The sequence below is a fragment of the Pollachius pollachius genome (genome assembly GCF_949987615.1).
Source record: "Pollachius pollachius genome assembly, chromosome: 1".
Taxonomy (NCBI): Eukaryota; Metazoa; Chordata; class Actinopteri; order Gadiformes; family Gadidae; genus Pollachius; species Pollachius pollachius.
The window spans coordinates 9970599-9993892 of NC_136934.1; the positions used below are offsets into that span (position 1 = coordinate 9970599).

At 42.4% G+C, this 23294-nt stretch overlaps 2 protein-coding genes across 3 annotated transcripts in view; both read right to left on the reverse strand.

The window, feature by feature from the left end:
• The window catches only part of bmpr1ba (bone morphogenetic protein receptor, type IBa), a 61472-nt gene extending 49285 nt beyond the window's left edge, over nucleotides 1–12187 (reverse strand). For both annotated transcript variants that reach the window (XM_079732801.1, XM_079732800.1), the window contains exon 1: nucleotides 12053–12187. The gene's annotated coding sequence lies outside the window, so the exon portion shown is untranslated. The remainder of the gene's footprint in view (nucleotides 1–12052) is intronic.
• Nucleotides 12188–13991: 1804 nt separating this feature from the next.
• pdlim5a (PDZ and LIM domain 5a) overlaps nucleotides 13992–23294 on the reverse strand; it is a gene marked incomplete at its 3' end in the record, with an annotated part of 53206 nt that continues 43903 nt past the window's right edge. The window contains exons 8-13 of the mRNA XM_079730372.1: nucleotides 21276–21358; nucleotides 18701–18902; nucleotides 16893–17073; nucleotides 14513–14633; nucleotides 14243–14358; nucleotides 13992–14081 (exon numbers count right to left, since the gene is read on the reverse strand). Of these exons, the coding sequence (XP_079586498.1) occupies nucleotides 13992–14081; nucleotides 14243–14358; nucleotides 14513–14633; nucleotides 16893–17073; nucleotides 18701–18902; nucleotides 21276–21358 (793 nt within the window). The remainder of the gene's footprint in view (nucleotides 14082–14242; nucleotides 14359–14512; nucleotides 14634–16892; nucleotides 17074–18700; nucleotides 18903–21275; nucleotides 21359–23294) is intronic.

Below are 23294 nucleotides of genomic sequence, written 5' to 3' on the forward strand. Positions count from 1 at the left end.
GAATCAGCTGAAAGCTTTTACTGGAGTGGCCGCCTATAGGTGTACTTTTAAAAGTGAGCGGTTAACCAAGTGGCTATTCATCCCACACGCGACACACACACACACACACACACACACACACACACACACACACACACACACACACACACACACACTTTGTAAAAGGGGCTGATTTAAATCATCCCTTGAACCCATGCCCTAGTGCCCACTGTTCTTTTTGACTATACTAAGGTTACATTTCCTAACCATTTGCATTCATTGCAAATTGATAAATAAAACTATCTATTGTATTTGTCTGAATTGGTGTTGTTTCTACATTTGTACTAATCAATTATGAGAAATATGTAAAATAGCTGGAAACAGTTTTCAATAATAATAGTGTGGGGTCAAAGGTCACCACTCTTTGACAAGTTTTTGGGTTGCTCCGCCCCCAACACACGCAATCTCACTCCAAACTTGTTGTGAAACTTGGCAGCCCTGCATAAAGAATGACGCTGGAACACAACGAAATAATACCACAGTAGCTAGCATGAACTTAAACAAAAAACAGCGATAAACGATTTAGTTCCAGTTCCGACGATTTAGCAGGCTAAAATAAACTGCTTCCCAACTGTGTACACATGTGGTTGATCTCTCTGCGTTTGATAAACAACAGGCTGTCAAGAAATATCTGGCTCAACCTGGTTCCCAACAGCACATTTCATCATTTCGAGGACATTCGGAGGACAATAACAACATTACCAAATTGAGTGTAAACTTCAGTTAAAAGTCAACAACTTAACAATGTTAACGTAACATAGCTCAGCACCATTTGCCAACCACAACATGTTGTCTTGGCAACACGTTGTCATACTAACGTTTATATAGCTCAGTCAAAACCTCTTTAACATGAACACATCAGTTTAACATTGTCAGCAACATTACAATATCAGCTCATCTTTAAACAAACATTTTGTTGACACACGACTTGGCGAACCACTAATTCCGTCTTATTTGCTTTCCATTTTCCCTCTCACACATTCTCAGACAACAAAGGACAGCTCGCTGGGTTGACTATATTTCTCTCTACGTTTCCCTCTCTCTCTCTCGCCCCTTCTCCTCTGTCTCTCGCTCCCTATGCCCCCCTCTCCTCTCTCTCTCCTCTCTCACTCTCGCTGTCTCCCTATCCCTCCCTCTCCTCTCTCTCTCCTCTCTCTCTCTCTCTCTCTCCCTCCCTCTCTCTCTCCTCTCTCTCTCTCCCTCCCTCTCCCTCTCTCTCTCTCTCGCCCCTTCTCCTCTGTCTCTCGTTCCCTATGCCCCCCTCTCCTCTCTCTCTCCTCTCTCACTCTCGCTGTCTCCCTATCCCTCCCTCTCCTCTCTCTCTCCTCTCTCTCTCTCCCTCCCTCTCCCTCTCTCTCTCTCTCTCTCGCCCCTTCTCCTCTGTCTCTCGTTCCCTATCCCCCCCTCTCCTCTCTCTCTCCTCTCTCTCTCCCTCCCTCTCCCTCTCTCTCTCTCTCTCTCCCCCCCTATATCCCCTCTCTCTCCCCTCCTCTATTCCCCCTCTCCCTCTCTCTCTCCCTTCCTCGAGACGACCAGAGGCCTTGTAAATGTCTCCAGACGTGAAGGCTCTGTCCACCATCTGACAATGATTAGAACCTGGCCTCACCGCACACTGGATACAAGTAGACTCTGATCACTCCAATTGCTGCTGCACACCGTAATGCACTGCAAACGTCAACATGCCACCCACATTTCCCCAAATCTTTTTTCTCCTTCGCCGATAGTTTAGGAACTAGGCGTGTGAATGCTGCCTACACCGTCAGGCATTGATTATTTATTTTCTCAATAAACCCGTACATTGATTTATGGGATTTGGGTTATTTATGCTTTCGCTCATACAGCCGTAGCCACTGGTGTGTCATATTCACACACATAGACACACACGCACAAATGTTGTGCCTTCGTCCCCCGAAACCATCTGATAGCGATTAGCATTAGGGCCTTAGAAACACAACTCTCCTAACTTTCCACTATTGATTTGGTGCCACTGACATAATTTGGTCGTCAACACACAGGAAATACTCCTGCAGGGTCTGTCTCTCACTCTCACTCCCTCCCTCTCTCTCCCTTTCTCTCTCTCTCTCTCTCTCACACACAAACACACAAACACACACACACACACACACACACACACACACACACATACACACACACAGCAAACTCCGGGCTGTGCTGGAACAGACCGGTCACGGCTGTGTGCATCGCTGATTAGCTAGAACCTCTGGTCCACGGGCGATGCCGGCAGACGCCCGCTGTTCTCTATTACCACTTCCTGTGGCCCTCCTGAGAGTCCCCGTGTTGAAGTGGGGTTTCCTCATTAGCCTATCTGGACGTATATCTACACACCAGCCCCTTCAGCAACTGCCGTTTGCCTTTTATATTCAGACCATCTCTGCCCGCCATTAGCCAAGAGTTTGACCGAATGAATACAACTTTTTAAACAAAAGGATAAGGTAGTCCAGCGAAGACAACAACAACAATATTAATAAGTGAATGTGTTTGTCTCTGGAGCGGGTGAGGTTGTCTGCTTGTGTTTAGTTGTTTGTGTTTGTGTGGCTATGTTCAATGTGGTTCAAAGTTATTTGTTCCAATTACTTAGACTACTTAAGACGGCCACATGTGCCACAACCTGCTTTAGATTGCTAGAAAGATTATTCTCTCGCACACACACAAACAAACACACATACACACACACACACACACACACACACACACACACACACACGCAAGCACGCAAGAACACACACAGACATGCACACACACATCAAGAATGGAAAACATTACTTTTACAGTTGCTATTAATCCTATTTAACAGGGCACGCTTGTTCACACAGAAGAAAACAAGATTTGGTCTGGGCTTAATTTCAACCCTTTCATAGGGTTCAGATGGGGAAACTCAGAAGAGTCGTACATTCAATTAGTCCGAATTAGCTACGGGACTGTTGTCTCTTTGTTAGGGAAATGGAATGTTAACTCCTAGCCCTGGAGGAAAACGCTTCAGGTTAAGCAGGAGGTCCGCCTTGGTGAACTACGTTACAACTCTGATAGCTGAGATATTCTGTATATGGGAACTTTGAGTAACAGGGAGGAGTTATATTCCTCTTAATATCATCTATTGCCGCCATTGCCAGTAAATGTTGACTAGAAATGAACAGAAGCAACGCTCAATCCAGTAGACATATTTTCTCCGATCAGGCCTCACCACTAAATGCCATGAAATGAGCTAAATAACTCAGCATTCCACTCCATTAAATATTCTCAAATAGAGTAAAAAAGCACCTTTCTGTGTCCTGCTGCCAGTGAGGGAGTGGTAGGGTGACAGGCAGGGCGTTTTTATATACAGGAAGCTGCATCGACAGGGTTCAGGGGGTTTTGCTCGTAAAAACCCCACTCCCAAGACATCGTACTGGATATAAAACTGTGTCGTATGTTATGTGTATGGATGTGTGTGTGTGTGTGTGTGTGTGTGTGTGTGTGTGTGTGTGTGTGTGTGTGTGTGTGTGTGTGTGTGTGTGTGTGTGTGTGTGTGTGCAAAGAAGCAGCCATTATGGGTATATGGTGGAGCCTTTGTGGCGCTACATGCTATTGCTTTAACGGCGTCTAAATGCTGGATCCCATTGTTTCAATAAAATGTAATGAATTAAGATGAAAAATGGATAAGCATATGAAAAAGTAAATGTTTGGGCAGCCTGCTTGCTCTGATTGATAGATGGCTCCACCTTGGCCCAATCCACTAGGCTGGCATTGTGCTACATATTTGAAGATAACCATTTTACCAAATTATATATATAAAGACAAAGCAACATATGAACATCGTCAAAACAGTTGTATCCAAGTTCCGTTTCTGCTGAGGAAGGGTTTGAGCAAAGAAAGAAAGAAAGAACAAAAAAAAACAAAGCAACACAAATCATAACAAATAATTGGTCCAGCAGACCAACTCAACACAAGGGTTAACATGAATCCTAAACATGGTGCTGTTTTTCACAGATCACCTTTTGAACAGACCCAGTGTGTGACTCTGATGACGCTTATCTGCCAGCGCTGTGTGGGTGATGGCCATCTGCCTCTCGCTGCCATCCGATAACATCTAGCCCATCTCACAGCCACCCTACTCTAGATATATCTGGCATGATGCGATACACTAATGCACCCCTGTGAGATGTGCATGGCTTCAACCCTCTCTCGCCTGAATCCACCTCCGTTTCTGTCCTCCTTCCCTAGACCCTTCCATCTCAGTGCATTGAGAGGTACAGAGCAGGGGGGGGGAGAGATGTCTTGTCTTATTGTCATTGTCATTACTACTTGCTTTACAATGCAAATATCGATTAATGCAGGATTAACAGTCCAAGTCAACCTGGCCTTGAAGCAAAAACCCATACTGCTTACACCCCATCCTCCCATTCCTCAATGGTTCTTTGTTTCAATAGCAGTTACAATTGAATAAATCCAGATCCTTGTCTTCACCCCCCTCCATTAACCCATATCAATATTACTGGCGCTAAGACGCCGTCCATTAAAGAAAACAGAGGAAGCAGGATAGATCAGCGTTAAAACCCATGGGCCGCTGGGTATAATACACTACCTGCTATCATTACAGAGGCAACGAGGTCCGAGACCTGATCAAGCACAGTAATTGTCCTGCAAACTCGATGCGTACGAACCCACTGGACGTGTGTGTGAAGAAACAGACCCCCGCGAGAGATTCAATTTGAAATCTCAAATCAGATTGGGTATTGCAGGGGGAGTCGGGATTCGATTTGACACGTGATTTAATTCCTCTGAAATAATGACTTTGGGAGAACACGTCGCGGAGCTCCTCCTGTATGTCTGGGCCCCTCTGAGAGGCTGGCCCCTGGGCAGGAAATGTGAGCGTACTATATGCAGGCGATTCTGAGGGGCCGCCTGGCTAGCTCTCTATATAGGTCAAGGAAGGAGCCATTTCTTCTGTTCTAAAAAAACACTGCCAAAATGTTTCTAGAGTGCTGAATCAGGTGATTGAATTGACGTTGTGTTTTGCCACTATAAAATGTAATTTATTCTATTTACACTGCTGGATGTGAGAGAGGAAGATGAAGATGGCACGACAATAGATCTACATATGGTACATATGGAGTGGTGAAGAATAAGGATGGAGCTTTATGTGTGTAGGTATGCGTGTGGGGTGGGGTAGGAGGGAGAGAGAGAGAGAGAGAGAGAGAGAGAGAGAGAGAGAAGAGGAATGCAAGAGAGGGAGAGCATAGGTGAGGAGAACACAGAAGGGTCTCTGAGTTTGATTACACACATAAAGTCCCCTCCCGCCCACCATCCCCCTTTCGGCTCCCTCTCTCTCTCTCTCTCTCTCTCTCTCGCTCTCACTTTCTCAGATACATCTGCACAACTCATGACTCAAAGAGACATTCATCCGTCGTGTGTGTGTGTGTGTATGTGTGTGTGTGTGTGTGTGTGTGTGTATTTCTTTAATAAATGCACGTACGCAGACGACAGGGAAAGGGCGAGAAAGCTAGAAGGGAAGTACTTTGGCAGACTGTCCGTAACAGAGCTCTCTGTCCCGATAGGATCTCCACAGTCACTCCTTCTCTCTTTTCTGTCACTCCATCTGTCCATCTGTCTTTTGCGTGCGGGGCCTCCTTTATAAAGCAAACACAGGGGTTTCTTCGATCACTCATCAGGACCTTTGACCCTGCGGACCTTCTCGGCAATTTTGGAAACGGCGGGACCACAGCTTGAACCAATTTTGCTCTCTGTATCCCGCCTCTATCCTCTTTCTCTCTCTCCGTCCATATGAATTTAACTTCATGTATATATCCCTCCCTATCTCAATGAGAGTCCACTTGCAGAGGATGGCGACTGAGTTTGCGCTGTCATAGTAGTACATTGCCATTGTTGCACCACCTCATTTTCCTTTCAAACTGTAAACGTAAGAGAACACAACCAAACCTGCCAGTTTTCAGCTTGGGAAACGACTCACATCAAGCCTGCTGGTTAGGTTATAGAGTATGGATATAATGGAGACCATCCGTGGTGATGTGTTGAAAGCTTCTCTCACTCCCCGGGGACACAAGTGGTTCTCTTGCCATGATGAGAATGGCACCTCAAAGGAAGCCCAGCGAAGGGGGGCGGGGGTAGAAAATAGGGGGCACGGGAAGATTGGGTGGTCAGGAGGGGTTCAAAATTGCCCCAAAGTGTATCCAGATGACAATATTCCTCTCTGCCATTCCATCCCGTCTTTCCTCCTCCCTTCCCCCTCTAGTCGCTCCATCATTTCTCAGTCGGAGTGAACTCATGCCCCATTGGATATTTGGGTAAGAAGGAGCCAAAGCGAATGGGGAGCATGCCTGACTAGTGTGGCTAAGAATAACAAATGATGTTGGTATAGTCAAAAAATGAAAGAAGCCTGTTCAGCTTGAAGCAGAGTTTTACGAGTGAAGGCTTTTCATGTTTCTTATATTTGTACATTTTGTGTTATTATTGGTATTGTAGTCAATCATTCATTTAGTATGGTAAAATAATGAAAAATTGCTGCTTATTCGCTTCAGAAATTAAATGTACAGTTTTGTTTGTCTTGGGTGCCCCTTATACAAAGCAAGCAACACTATTCACTAGTTCATTCGCCTTCACTTTACTAAATGAATAATCAAAAATGGATTATAGGCTGAAACTGTAAGCTAGAGCACTAATAAGGTTCTCAGGGGATCTGGCCAGAATTCTGATACATAGTATATAGGCCTACTACCATGAAAATTGAAAAAGTACAAAGTAAAGAAGGATTTTAAAATAAAAGTAAATGGATTATGGGTGGTTATATCTCTCTCTGCAGGACAATTTAATGTCACACATACTGAGGGATGGCAGCTAAAGACTGTAATTACTGTTAAACCTAGCTTAATATTGCTACCGGATAGCTTCTCTACTTTGTGATCGCAATCTTAATCTTCAGCAATTACAGTAGAAGGAACGTCATTATACACCCTTGCTACCAAGCAAGCCCCGCCCACCTGTGGCTTCTGTCCTATCACTGTTCGGGTTCAGCACCTTTGTCCTCTCTTTAATATAGAGGCGTGTGACGCATCGACCCCAACCATAAGTATGGTACAGGAGTCATGCAGGTAGACAGTAACAACCAAGGGGAGTGGATGAACTTTGCGACCCGAGTAAATTAGAGAGTAGTAAGGAAGGACGGCAAGAATGTTACTTTTTAAGTAACATTCTAAAGACAAGATGCAAACACAATAGCTGTGTATCTGGGTTTGAACGAAAAAAGAACATAAAGGGAATGCATTTGTTCTAAAGTAATTGTTTGGGAAGGGCGTCTTTTCAGCGTATATTATCACTAACATATTTTCCAAACTGCAGCATGGAGAGGTTTGGCATGCTTGCTCAAGGATCTCTGACTCTGGACATTGAAATACTCTTACCACTACTAGACTTTCCTGTCCCCAGCCTCTATGATACCACTGTGTCAGTGCAGAGATGCACATTCTTTCCTTTACTGCAGTGCATATAATGTACTAATCAACCATCCCACCAAAAAACACACAGCCTGCAGGCTGAAGCCTGCTGCACACTATTTCTGCATCAGCATCTTCCTTCATCAGTCATCTGAGAGCTGAATCCAACTGGCAAATTACCTTCCAGATCCATATCTGGAGCGCACAGAAGAACCACCGCCCATATGTCGTTAATAAAACATGTTTGTTTTTCTACGGCAAGAGATTATGTTATTTTAAACACATGAGTGAGTTAGGAAATGAGGTATGAAAATCATTTAGATTGATGCTTGCTAGCAATTTGAAGTTCCTTTGGGTGTCTGTCTCTCTCTCTTAAACCTCAGGGCTGATGGTATTATTTTGATCGTACCGAATATAAGATTCAGGGTGAATTGAGGCCTTGAGCTTGTTTTTCAAGTAAATGTTTTCTCTTCATATAATTTCTGTTCATATTTCTGTTCATTTAATTAATTGGGAGATCTTCTAAATTCATCCCTTTAGAGGCATCACATAATTTTCAAAATTTTGCAGTAATGTCGCAGAATGATTCAATAATGCCAATATTTCAGACCAATAAGTAAGTAAATCCCATTAATCTATTACATTCTATAAAGTCTATATTTATTACGCATCTGAATGCTGGATACTGTCCAGTGAAGATGGTTCCTTGAAAACTACAGCATTTTGTGAGTTTATTGTGTTAATACGTTTACAATTGATTCAGGGACACAGAAGGTGTTGCGTCCACATTGGTAGAAAATACACTTTCTTCTAATACTACTGGCTACAAAATACTTAATTTACAATTCAACAAGGTTCAATTATGAGGTCACACATACCACACCCAGACACCATACGCACGTGTGCCTTGATAAACAGGACAAAGAGCCAGAGAGATATGAGTGTGTCTAAAGTCTGGTGTCAAGCTTTTAAGCTATCCCAACTTCAGAGTCAGCGAAGACAACTGGAAAAGACTGGATGGCAGCCATATGTTTAAACACAGTATATCATCAAGGCTCACCAATGACTCACAAAGGAGGACAGATTTAATGCATACTAGAAAAGGAAAAAAATGCATATCATATTCATAGGGGGCTGGATAGTGTATTACCAAGGATGATTTATTTCTAGATGAAATGTTCTGGGTTTGATCCCCAAAATCTACAGTCTACCTGTAGGCTTTCTTGAGCAAGATGCCTAAAAATGCCCTTCCTGCTGCTTAATGACTGAAAACGTCATTAGGAAGGAATTTTCAAGCATGGATCATGGAAGTGTCAGCTGTATTAGTAAATATTAATATTTAATTAACCCTTCAAATCCGACTCTTGACCAACCATTGAAATTGACCAACTATTGAAATAGCATTTCAAATCCAACACATTTGAAAAGACCATCCATTGTTGTTCCTTTGTAGTTAAAACATTCAATTACTCTAAAACCGACTGCACATGGCTCAACATACAGAGTAAACCTTTGTTTGGGGGCATTCTCAACCGCTCATTGTCTGAGGGTCGCCCCAATGACTGTGTATTAATAGCCGTTTAAACCTGTCACTCAAAAGAAATCCCCCAGATTTTGAATAAAGTGGGATGGATTTCATGCAGAAAACGGAGGCTCCATCAATCTATCTGACACCATAATGAGAAAGAGAGAAAGAGATCTAAAAGTAAAGGATCAGCCCTCAGGCGTGGCGCTGTATCTCTTTCTGGATTGTATCTCTTTAATTGGCTCACTGTAGGAAATTGACTTTTGGAAAACAGTACAACACACAGAAAAAAAATGATTTGGGCTTAAAAGTTCCCAATGCTTTGAATGTCTTGAAAGTTTTAAATACATGTATATCACTGTGACTGTGACAAACAAACCTTTGAGTCTTTCAATACATTGAATGTCTTGAAATAGATTTTTGTTCGTGAAATAAACTATATGAAAAGTATAAGAAACAAAATCCCCTGATTTTCGGGAGCATGTGACATTTGATATAGACAGTCTACATTTCCAGTGCCTAAACATAGTGGCCCTGATTAACGTAGTAATAGTTAACAGAGTTGTTTTTCTTGGACAATAGTTCTGTGTTCAGTTCCTACAACGGGGTCATAGGAATTTTCCAGTAGTCACATAAATCAACACAGGGGGTCTGATAATGTTATGGGCATCAAGTTCTTTCAAACACACTCGTGCACACACACACAAGCACACGCACACACACACACACACACACACACACACACACACACACACACACACACACACACACACACACACACAGTCATATTTCCCCTTACCCAAAAACTATAACAGGTAATTGAATACTGTGGTCAGATTCTCAGGTGTGTGTGACGTCTTAAAAAGCAAAACAGGATAGAAGGCCGGGTCTTCAGAGTTATATGATTCCATCAGTCAGGAGCTTATTGGCCATTGTGGGAGGATCGCGACCCAACTGCGTTCCGATTGGTAGGAATGTGATTTCCTTCCCGCTCAAGCTTGATGACTTTAGGACAAGAAAGGTCTGGAGTTTCGATTGTGTGACTAATGTCATGTCCAACGAAAGAATGGCAATAGAAATTACTAAATTAATTCAGTTGTTACATGTAATAACATCAATAAAAACTCAAAACTCCAGCCAATTACAAAAATGGACACATGAAGGAGCACCGAAAAAATAGAACTATCAAAGGAATACTCAGGAGAAGCAAACACACACACACACACACACACACACACACACACACACACACACACAAACACACAAACACCCATGTACTTCACTCATTCACATTGGAGAGTGTATTCCTGGGGGAGCAGGGGTGATGTTGTCCGTCCCTGAACACCACAGATGAGGTGAGGTAAGATTTGAATCTCATGAATTGTATGCCATCTGGATCGCTCCAAAAGCACACACGCGTTCACATAAGCAGCCACACTGACATTAAAGTTTACAGGCGGGCAATACATCCACATGCATATATAACCAGCACATTAATGAAAAAGCACACACACACACACACACACACACACACACACACACACACACAATAACACAGATAAGGACACAGATACAAAAACACACACACACACACACACACACACACACACACACACACACACACTCAGATATACTCTTGTCATAACCTAACTCGACAAACACCTGGACCTAGTTACTGGACACAGAGGGGGAGTTGAAAAATTGTGTGTGTGTGTGTGTGTGTGTGTGTGTGTGTGTGTGTGTGTATGTGTGTGTGCGTGTGCGTGTGTGTGTGTGTGTGTGTATTAGTGGGGTATACTATAGCTGTCGTGAGGGTTAGTCTCTGCTGGAGGCTACAGTGAGGTTGATTTAAATTCCTTCTCGTCCCCTTTCAGTCACTGAGTCAGACTGTTCACTTCAGCTAGACTAAATAATCAGGCAAAGTCATTGCTACCATTTATACACATCTTATCATGCGTCTTGTATCGGACTCCCTCAGTAGACGGCCTAGAAAAAGGAGGCTATTTAGTTTCACACCTTGGATCCAGGTGCAAGGCATACTGGCTCCTCTCTTATTGGAAAAACTATGGTTTTAAGCATACAAGCACACTCTCTATTAGATATCAACATTAGGATGGATACTGGAAGTTAAAGGACAAAGCAAACAACCCTTAAAAATACCTTTAGATATATTGATTGTTAATACAATTTGATGTTTTCCTTTTAACGTATTACAGTCAGCAACAGTTGCTTAAAATCTAAAGCTATGGATATTGAAAGAAGTAGTTGTGACGGCAGTGGTCCCAAAATATGCTCTCCATCAATTTAACTCAAACTTAATACATTACGTAACATTATTATATTCTGGAAATAATAATATGAGCTAAATATTGTCAATAGTCACATTACATAGGCCTATGCAGACTCAAAAATAATCAAGGTGACTTTACAATTGTGATGCCAATCATTTGTAGGAAAATCGCGAAATTATCATGGAAACATAATAAATGGATATATGTAGTCAATACAGCATGGTTAAATATTTGTTCAGGACTTATTTTAACTAGATTCAGATGCTATTCTTAAAATTTGCATTTGTTTGTTTTGCTTTACAATTGTGAAAAAAAAACGTATATCGACTTGGCCCTTGCCTGCTAATGCTAGAAATTGTAATTCATCCCAACGAGCAAGACAGAGCATCTTCAGAATAAAGCTGACCGCAGTACCCAGGACCAAATATGGAAACAAGCCTTCATCTTATTTACTTCAACATGCCAATGAATAAAACAGCAAGTATTCACACCTATACATCACTGATAACATTGACGCTTAAAACACATTTGTCAAAGGGAATTCAAGTTAGAAAAAGAAAATCGTCAAACGATAGCTGCTAAAAAAGTTATCATACTGACATGTGATGTTTACATTCCCGCAAAACACAAAGTAGGCTATTGGAAGATATAACTTTCGCCTACCTATACTCGTTAAGGTAAGCCATCTCATAGCAAGCGTTATGATGGCAAAGACACAGGAGACGCACTAGCGAATAAAAACAACTCACCTTAAGTTCAGTCGCCGTACGGCCTCTTTCCTCTTTCGTCTTCTTCCGTACAGCTTCTTCCAGCCTGGTACAGTAGGCGCAGAGTGGGTTGTTGGCTTTTCCAAACAGCAGCGTATTTGCTATACACACGGTCGCACTCCCGTCTAACACTTTTCCTTCTTTCTCTCACCCTCTCGCTCTCTCACACTCTTAACTTCACTTGAAGAAAATACTCAACATCTTCCAGAAAGTTGCAGAAGTAATCCAACCGCAGCACCAGCTACAGGCTGTAAATGGTAGTGCAGGCACCGAGGATAATATTGCTTACCCCAAGACCCCCCATGCTTGGCTATTTCAAACCTGGTGTGAAGTCCGCAGATTAAAAGGGTGAAAATCCTTTCCTAGTCACATCCAAGAACGATTTAGTCTTAAAGGTCTTTAAGTTTGACAAACTTTCAACCCTTGTGTAAGCGGAAACTAACCTCAATCCACCTCAACTAATCAATTTGTTAGGAGCAGAAAGGAACATATAAGAAGATTTCTTAGTTGTGTAACTTGGAAAATGTTTATAGATATGGTCATTGGGGACTACGAAAAAGCATAGGACTAAAAAAGCGGACCATGAGAGAGCTGTGACCCAATGTGCGTGTGTTTGTGTGTGTGTGAGTGTGTGAGTGTGTGAGTGTGTGCGTGTGTGCGTGTGTGTAGACATGTTGTGTAGACCAAATGGAGACTCTAAATTCCCTTAAGGTGAGAGTGGGTGTGTGTGACCCAGCAATAGACATCCCACGGGTTCCTCCCCCTCCCTTCACCACTGTTTCAATGGCCTGTTGAGTTCCCAATGTGATGCTATGATTACATTGGCAAGTAGCATGGTTGGTCCTATTGCAGATCTTTGACGCAAACCGTTCAATTCAATAAATCCTTTTTTTGTTAGCTAAAATATTGCACACCATTTATTTGTCAAAGAAACCATATGCAATTATTTATATTTTTACAGAATGTCACACAATATGTAAGGTATATCGAATAGTAAGAAACATTAAGAGCCAACTTATAAAAAACACCGAAAAAAATCTTGGGAACCATACAAGAGAGGAAATGAAAGCCTCCGTGGTGTAAAAGTAGAGTTCTTTATTTCAAGACAACAGTGCATGAGCTTTGTGGTGCTGGATACGTAGAAGTAGTTTCTGTTATCTTTGTTCTCTTTAAATAAAACAAGTGCTTTCTCTCGGCACAATATCCCTTTCAAAGTAATGGAAAAATAAAAGAGTGCAGAAAATCAAAGAAATTAAAAATACATCCTGTTGTATCTTAACAAATTGTCTGGCAACATGAGTAATTTATCATTGATATACAAAGAAGAAAACACACACGAAAAGGCGTAAAATCCAAACGAAAAGGCGTAAAATCCAGCAGTTAACAATCATATATTTTTAGGAAAAGAATCAGATACATTACTTGTTGTTGATACTTGTAAGGAAATATCGTAAAACAACATATAAAACATAAACAATTAACTGCACAAAGGGTAAAGTCTCCATCTCTATTTTGCCATTATTCTCCTGCAGAGTACAGGATTTTCCTTTCCAACTCCATCTATGTCACTCTTTCTCCTTTCCTTTCTTCTCCATAAGTCACTGAACATTCAATTCTGAATGATAGGACTCAAAATTTGACCCCACCTCTGGATTTCATATAACTTCAAAATTCCAATTGAATCTATCTGGTACAGCATCCCATCTCACTACTAGTGTGATTGTTGGAGTCTCAGTTTGACTGCAGATAAATAAAAGCTTGCAGATACATTTTTATAAGATGTAGATCACACGCCTGATTTTGGTGGCCCTCATAAGGCGGTACCTAAAACAGCTATGGTGGTCTTCGGGTGGGCTAAATTTACCTGGTGTGTTCATGTTTAACAGTTTGTGTGTTTTGAACTGATCATGCTGCTCACTGTTCATATCTTAAGTGTGTGAGCATGTTTCTTGCAGAGAGGCTTGTCTTTCTTGGAGAAGAACGTTTGTCCTTCTAAGGTGGTGCAGCACACCTAAACAAACAAACAAATAAACAAACAAACAAACAAACACCATCACACAATGGTTAGACGGATGAGCTGTACACTGGTCTATGAAGTGATCTGGGATTAGCAATTTTTTGTTAAAGTTATTCATGAGTTGTGAAACATGTGCGGTGCACTGTGTGACCTACAGCGCAGACGAAGCAGGTATCATGCCAGGTGTATCCGAGGGCATCAAGGAACTTGTCCCCAGCCTCGATAGGGAACTCGCAGCCATGACAACCAGTTCCAAACAAAGTATAGAAATCTATACAGAAAGGCATTAGGTAGAAGATAACAAAGATGATGAATAAAAAAGTATAAAAGAACACAATAGCCACAATTATTTATTTGGTAAATGCACAAATCATAGCAGAGCACATTGCTCATGTTGTTGATATTGCTACATTAACGGCGCCCACCTCGTTCACAGTAGGGTTCTCCATCTTCCAGGTGAAAGGTGTTGTTTCTGATTGGCTGCTGACATGAAGCACACTGGAAGCAGTGGACATGCCATGTCTGCTTCAGGGCATTGATCACTTCCTGGTGGGAACACAAAGACGGATTACTGGAGGAAATTGTTTGAATTTGTCCTATTCTGATACAAAATTGTGGTTCATTCATTGTGTGTGTGTGTGTGTGTGTGTGTGTGTGTGTGTGTGTGTGTAAATTGTGTTTAAATCCCCTTCATTGATTCAGGAGTCAGAATGAAGAACATCGGTTAACTGATATAAATCGAATTTCTGGTAAAGAATGTAGTAGCAACTTTGCATCAGCTGAATCTTAATGAATAATTTAGAGGGGAGATACAGACTGGATGCACTGGTGCTGTCCAACAGCACCTGCCTATAACTGCTCTTACGCAATCGTTTTTTCTCATGCGCCATCGGGTAACCTATGTGTGCCTCAGTCACTCTAACCTGAATGTGTTTCCATGTTGCTGTCATCCACATGACCAGGATTACGCACAGAAAATCAAAGACGTGACCGTATTCCCACCCTTAATTGTGAGAACACGGAAAGGAGGACAGAGGGATCTATAAGGTTTGGTGGGGCCAGCGGAGAGACGATGGGATTAGGGTCCCGGGAGTGCGAAAAACGGTTAATGAGAGGTCTAAGCCAGCTGGGGATGTGTGAGAAATGGAGGGTTGAAAGGGATAGAGGCCAAAGAGGTAAGAGCATGTGAGGGGATAAACGTCATGAACCGTTATGAGCAATAGCCCATGAGCTGGGCTTCCTGGCATTCTGGGGTTAAATCACACCTGCTAAGCGCTATACACCGCGGCTAACCTATGCTCACATTTCTAGCATTCCTTTGTGCGCTACAACTTTGGTTCCCCACACCCGCTTGGTTTGTATTATACGTATTGTGTACAAGACTATGCACATCCAAATTAAAGTATACAAAATGTATTGCAGTAGAAACTATTAACTGCAACAAAACAGGATTACAAATATGTCTTACATAGGCATGTGTAGCACATAGGCCTATTTTGTACATCACTAATAGGAGTATAATAGTGTATTGTGGTGACCTTTCCGATCAGTAATCAAAGGCTAACTTAAGGGAGCGTGCCTTTTCTAAAGGCAGCGATGTGAAAGGTCAGAGTCCATTCATTTCCAGTAGATGTCCTTACAGGCAGTGTTTGGTCAAGCCTGGCCATCACTCACCAGTCCTAACTCTAACTTTAACAGCTTGGTTAACCACTAGCATAACTAGGGCTTGTTGAAGGCCAGGGCTAGTCTGCGAGGAGGAAAATGTGTTCTCGTCTATCAGCTTCCTGTCTGTAAAAGTCACAACAACAAGGACATTGAAACACAAGCATTCACACCTACGCCTGCTAAAAGTACCTCAGATAAAACTATAATTACGGAAAGAAAAAACATACGGACCGACTTAGCAGGTATAACGAGAAAAGAGACTGTTGGAATTGGCACCTTTATTTACACAAGACTAAAATAGACCTGGAGACGCAAATAGTGGGGCGAGTGTGCCGTAAAGACCGGACATGTGAGGAAGGCCTGCACTGGGGGCTTAGCAGTCCTGCTTCACCCTTGACCCCCCCGAAACAACAGGTGCTGGAGTTTTACACAGTGAAGGCTTAGCTAAAGCTAAACAATGCCGGTTCTTACAATCACTTAGAAAAATCATTAAACATGAGGAAAATAATCCAGAAGGGTAGCCATAATATTCATGTCCCAGACGCCTTCTTTACTCTAGCCATAACACGCAAGAAAGAAAATATTTTCAATTAAGACACTGGTTTTTGACATATTAAACCATGTTTTGTTTAATGATGAATAGTTAATCCTGACATATGACCAGCACGACTTGCTCAGTGTTCAAGATGTCCAGCACACTAGATTTAGCACTAGACTAATGTGTGCACATAGGCAGACAGACAAACAACAGGGGAATTGGTTTTCTGTGCCTTTTAACACAGCAAAAGCTTTTTTGAAAATCAGCCAAACAAGACAGACATTTGAAAACAATGTCACGATAACCCTGTGTTGAGTGACTTTTAATGCCCTTAACGGTTAAAGTCTTAAAGAGGAATTGTACACTAGACAACATTTGTGAATTTGCTGCCATCTATAGGTTCCAACAGGATGTGGATGAATGCAAGGCAGTACTTGCAAGGTACTTTGAGTGGCTTTACTCTCCAGATTGCATTGAATATAATGTAACATAATATAAGGACAGGAAATATGCTATAATGAAATATGAAATAAGGCAAGGTCATACAATGTAAACTAATAAACCTACATAACGAGGATCTAAAGGCGGGTTATGAAACTCACTCCTAGCACTTTGCCCTGGCAGCGGCTGCAGGACGGGGCGAAGAACTCTTCGTAGCAGTGCTCGCAGTAGACGGCACCCTGCTCCTCCACAAAGCCAACATCTGCCAGAGACATACGGCAGTGAGCGCAGTTAAACTCCTCCTTGTGCCAAGACTTGCCCATTGCCACCAAGAAAGGCCCTCTGTAGAAAGGATAGACAGAGAGAGAGAGAGAGAGAGAGAGAATGAGAGAGAGAGAATGAGAGAGAGAGAGACAGAGACAGAGAGAGAGAGACAGAGACAGAGAGAGAGAGAGAGAGAGAGAGAGAGACAGAGAGAGAGAGAATGAGAGAGAGAGAAACACAGAGAGAGAGAGACAGAGACAGAGAGAGAGAGAGACAGAGAGAGAGAGAGAGAGAGACAGAGACAGAGAGAGAGAGAGAGAGAGAGACACAGAGAGAGAGAGAATGAGAGAGAGAGAGAAACACAGAGAGAGAGAGAGACAGAGACAGAGAGAGAGAGAGAGAGAGAGAGACAGAGAGAGAGAGAGAGACAGAGACAGAGAGAGAGAGAGAGAGACAGAGAGACAGAGAGAGAGAGAATAAGAGAGAGAGAGAGAGAGAGAGAGACAGAGAGAGAGACAGAGAGAGAGAATGAGAGAGAGAGAGAGAGACAGAGAGAGAGACAGAGAGACAGAGAGAGAGAGAGAGAGAGAGAGAGAGCGGGAGACAGAGAGACACAGAGAGAGAGAGAGAGAGAGAGAGAGAGGGAGAGAGAGAGACAGAGACACAGAGAGAGAGAGAATAAAATTTACATTGGCACGTTGAGACAGACTTATGCTTTGATACTTTAAACTCCATCTGAACATAATATGCACAATATACACATAATAAGACACAGACATATGCTGTATAAACTGTTTACTATTCGTCCTTCTCACATGTTTCAAATTTATGTTAGATATATGAAATTTCAATATCACATTATTTGAATCCAACATGTGAATGTTGAATTGGACTGTTTATGGAGGCGTACTATACCATGTATTATTTTATTTTAACTTTTGTGAGCCACATAGTGAACCAGTCACCTGTGCAAAGTCTCATGCTACTTTGGTTTCAGCCGATCACGGCCTCCACTCTCCAGCCGCGGTGAGTAACTAGGAGAACATCACAGACTCACTCCCTAATTTCCTTAAGACAACGGTAGCGCTAAACCCGATCTAACCATGAAAGCGATCCACACTTGGCAGTGCTTTTATCTGCCTGCCATCCTGTAATGTAGCGCAGGAGCAGTTAGAAGATATTACAGAGACGCCCTGAGACATGAGCGGAGCCACGCAAAGGCAGGGGGGAGGAGGGCAACGGAAGATCATGATGATCAGTCATGATTCTGTTTATTCGTCTTAATGAGCTTTCACGCCAGCCTAGCTATCTGCTGGTGCGAGTGGTGTGTGTGTTTGTGTGTGTGTGTGTATGTAGCTGTTTGAAATTGTGTCTCTCTGTTGCCATGACGTTCACTGCAATGAGCACCCTTTTAAAGCAGCCTTCGGATTCTCCAACTCTCTTTAAACTCTCTTATTTGTCTCGTTCAATTTTTTGTACTCTTGTATTGTATAACTTTGTAAAGTATCAATTAGTATCTTGAAAGCGCTATACAAGTAATATTTACTCTTTATATTATTACTGTATTACTAGGAGAGCAATTGAATGAGCGCAGCAGGAAGTAAAATTGGCCAGGAAGGCTCCTTTCGCCCTGGCTTCCCCTTCGACCCCCAGTGGTTAACAGTATCCTCAGCGGTGAGCTGGCTCATCAAGCGGGGCACCTCACCGGATCACCATGCTACAGTGGGCACACATAGGCGTGCGTGTCCCGGCGGGGATGTGCTCTGCCATCTGGACCAGAGAGTCCTCGTCCTTGGGGTGAGGCTGGGGTGCCGGTCTGGCCGGGATGGGACCCTTTGGCACACTGGGAGTCCCGTTGCCCCTCACGCTGAAGGGAGGAGTGATCAGAGTCTTCTGTAGGGGGCGGGCTGTTAAGGAAGAGGACAGAGACTTAATGGTGTCCGTCTGTCTGTCTGTCTGTCTGTGTGTGGGTTGATGTCTACAATACCAGACGGTTCCCTCAGTCAGTCCAGGACTTTTGAGGAAGAGGACAGAGGGTTAATGGGGTCTGTCTGTCTGTGTGTGTGTGTGTGGGGGTTGATGTCTACAAAACCAGACGGTTCCCTCAGTCAGTCCAGTGTGCTCGCTGGTCATTACAATTACTGCTTCACCCCATAAATCCTTAGCAAAATATACAGTCTGGCTCTGAAGCCTACACACCAACCACACACACACACACACACACACACACACACACACACACACACACACACACACACACACACACACACACACACACACACACACACACACACACACACACACACACACACACACACACACACAACAAGTTGCCAGCCATCACTTCTGTCTATTCAGGAGGCTAAAATTAGTGTCTATCTATGCGGTAAACGTTTGTTAATCTGTGTGTGTTTGTGTGAGTGAGTATATGTGTGTGTGTGCGTGTGTGTGTGTGTGTGTTTGTATGTGTGTGTGTATTGTTATGGCTGAGAGGACTGCTTCCTCAGCATCAGTATGGGATCACTTGTCACTATGTCTGAGTGGATGTAAACCAAGTCACAGTCGGACTGAGAGCCAAATGCGTACAGGATCCTGGCCTGGCACCCGACTGTGACCAGCTTCAGGTACCGCTACTATTTTGGGTGTCCATTCCAGCGTATGTATTATTTATGTTAAACAAAGACGAAACCCTCCCTTTTACAGGTTCTTAGCAGTTTTTGAAAATGCTAATGCGGTCTTAAAATTAAACACACGATTTTGTCCCACTAGCAGGCTTTCAGTGGTTTTTAAGTGTTATCTAATGCTGTGCTATGAAACCCAGACAAAGAAAGCGATACAAAGAGAGAGGGAGGGTAGAGTTGATAGAGAGGATATTTAGAGGCCTCTGATATTATTTTCCAAAGGTATTTCTTGGTGATTGCTTACTGACAGGTGACAGGAGCCAAATTATGCTTGTTACAATTATGCTTGCAACATTGAATAAATCCCCTTAGTGGATCTAACTTGAGTTATATAGAGGAGAGGATAGCTCGATAAGATTAGTGTAACAGACAGCACTGCAGGAGCAGAGCAGGCCTAAGATTGAGACTAATGCAATTTACATTGAGCAGGAAAACTTATTCAATTAGATAATAACCAAATATACCTACACACACACACACACACACACACACACACACACACACGCACACACACGCACACAAACACGTGCAGAGAGTCACTAGAGTTAGAGTTGTGCTATGGGATATTATAGTGCAGCTCTGTGCCTCGGTGCGTTCGGTAAATATTATCTTTCTGACAGAGTGGAAGCTGGGTATGTGTGACTGAGGCAGGTGAGGCAGGCACAGAGAGGCCTCCCTGCCTACTTTATGGTGCTCCGCAGGGCAAAATGGGGCACACAGAAATAATAAAATAAGAAGTGAGGTCTGCAGTGCCCTATTCCCCAGCACATGTCAACCGCTCTCCATGGAAAATATCCCCATTTTCCTAAACTAGCTGACTGCAACAACCCTCCACCAGCCACCAGTGAATTGGTAGAATACAAGAATGCAAGGATTTCAACAAAACACTGTTGTGTAAGGAGAAACACCAACACAAACATTTTACTTACGAGGTGGAAAATATATGAATCAGCCTGAACAGACCTAAATTAAAGTTTATTTTGCAAATCCATTTAGGGCTAAATCTCATGGATTTCAGGGATGGGTACACGTAAGATTTAAGACTAAGAAAACAGTTTAAAGTGCCTTGGTCTCATTACATATTGCTAGCTAATTCATAGAAAAAATAAGACTATGGTAAAAGTTACACATGCAAGGGTGTACAGGCATTCCTTTGTTGGATTTGGCAGCTGAGGTTTTAGGCTATAATGTACTATTACACATGCGGCCATGTTTCCAATTAGCAGGAAAACAACCTGCTTGGCTAAGCAACAGTTGAACTCTGACTTCAGGATTACCAAGCATTCTGCGCTGTGTGGGTGAAGAGTTAGAAGCTGAAATTCAATTATTTTCAATTGAAATCAACTTGGAAGATTAAATTTAATAAAAATGTTCCCCCCACCAAATTCTTTTTCACCTTCTCTGATAAGTGATGTTGAAATGATCTTATCTTTCACAGTGATAGTGTAGCTTGTTATGGTGCTTCACTCACATCTGGGTTCAAACCCTGATTTACCCGTCTCCTTGAACCAAAGGCCGAACCCCAACCCCCTAGTGGCTTCGGATGGAAGTTTCCCATGAATAAGCTGGCTGCTTCTTGTAATGTGCGATGGAACTCACTCTGGGTGATGGGAGGTCCTTTCACCATGGTCTTGATGGAGGCTGAGTCGTGGCTGTTGCAGTCTGGTTCCCCTCCTTCCTCACTGTATAAAGAGAGAGACATGATGGAAACATAGGGTTTTATTCATATTGCACTTTTCGTGCAAAACGTTTGGTGCAAAACAGCAGCACAACGTACCAAGCAAGGGACACAACACAACAAGAACAAAAAAAAGAAAAACATCACAGTCCTAGTTCTGAGAAGCCAATTTAAGCATAAATATTACACACTTCACACCATTAGAAAAAGTGTGTAGTGAGAGTGTATTGTCATCTGAGGTTGAAAGAAATATAAACAGATGTCTCATCTTTGATTTATTTGTTTATTTCACAGGGACAATGTTCAACACATTTATTGCCGTAGAAAATCATCTGTAGGGCGGGAGTTACATGCCAGACTCAAAAAACATTTCAACAAAAATCATCAATATAATGTGAACTAGTATTGCCGGTAAAGTGAAATCAATGTGAAGAAATGTGTTCTGGTACCCATATCGGCTCTGATCTGCATCTGAATTCGCTGCAAGTCGCTTTGGATTGAAGCTTTTGCGACATGAATAAATAGTAATTACCCGAGGGCTGCTGGTCTACGGGGTACCTAAACCATAAACCCATTCTAAGCTGCCAATGGTAACCTGGCATGGTTGACACCATCTTGTATGTGTTAAAGTGTGTGTTTGTGTGTGTGTGCATGTGTGTGTGTGTGTGTGTGTGTGTGTGTGTGTGTGTGTGTGTGTGTTTGTGTGTGAATTTAAGAACTATGAAAGCGCTTTACGATTCCAGTCCATTTACCATTCCCCAATGTGTGGCCGTTCATGCAATACGACTCTTAATGGTTCACTAACTGTTTGTTTTATTTGTTTTGATTATTACCAGATCTTGGATGGTTGTCCTTGAATGAGTGTTTCACTTATTACAATCTTTTCATGCCTTTCCTAAATACAATCCCTCAAAGTCCCCGCACACAGAAAATCAGTGGCCCTGCTGTTAATTCAGCATCCATCAACCATCTAACAAGATTCTGCTAGCCCCTTTTCTTTAAACAGCAACAGGAAATAGAGAGGGCCAGTATGCTTTCATTTCTCACGTCCCTGCCAAACAAGTACAGACTCCAGACCACCTACCTGCTGACAGAGCTGAGACAAATATGGCACCAAGCAAGGCACAGTACTTAACTACAACCAAAACAGTAAAGTGCTTGCGTATACAACGCATTTCCGACCATGTGCCCTACAGCACGGTGCAGAAAATGTAACCACGGTGCCATTTCACCATGAAACAGAGTCCAGGCCACTCGCGCTGATGATGGATAACAGACAGGTGGGTACACACACTCACAACACAATGAACACGCTTTGAAAAACCAGGATATCGGATTCACATGAGTCAGCGGATACGCATGCCCAGATAAAAATTAAAATATAATATTTATTTTTTTACGAAATAGAGGTTTTGGATGTAGATGGACTCCAGAGGCTAGTAGCAATGAATGAGGGAAAACTGCCCTGTGGTACGACCAGCAGTTTAACTACATGCACTGTTCAGCTAGATTTGGTTTGGTTTTCACTAACAGTGGAAAACAAGAGTCAAATGTTGGGTCAATTTTGCCATGACGGAGGGGGTTGGAATCAGAATTTGCCAGAATGCCAATACATCATTTATTTATTTTGTGGTTGTATATCCTTGGATCATATCCTTACAACAATAAGGTATAAAAAAAACTTTCTCATTGATAAAATAATATTGTTATATTTACATGTATCTGAACAGGAGTAAATAATGTAAAATATATTGCACCCTGATTATAATTTGACTGGTGTTCTATAAGGAAGGCACTTTAGTAGAGAGTGGAAGACTTGAGTCTTTAATGTGTGTATGCGATGGCTCTTTTTTCCTAAGCCACTTTTGCAACTCTTTCAGGACATCATAATCACCACTACACATTATATCCAAGGTCAAAACTGTAATAAACATAAAAAC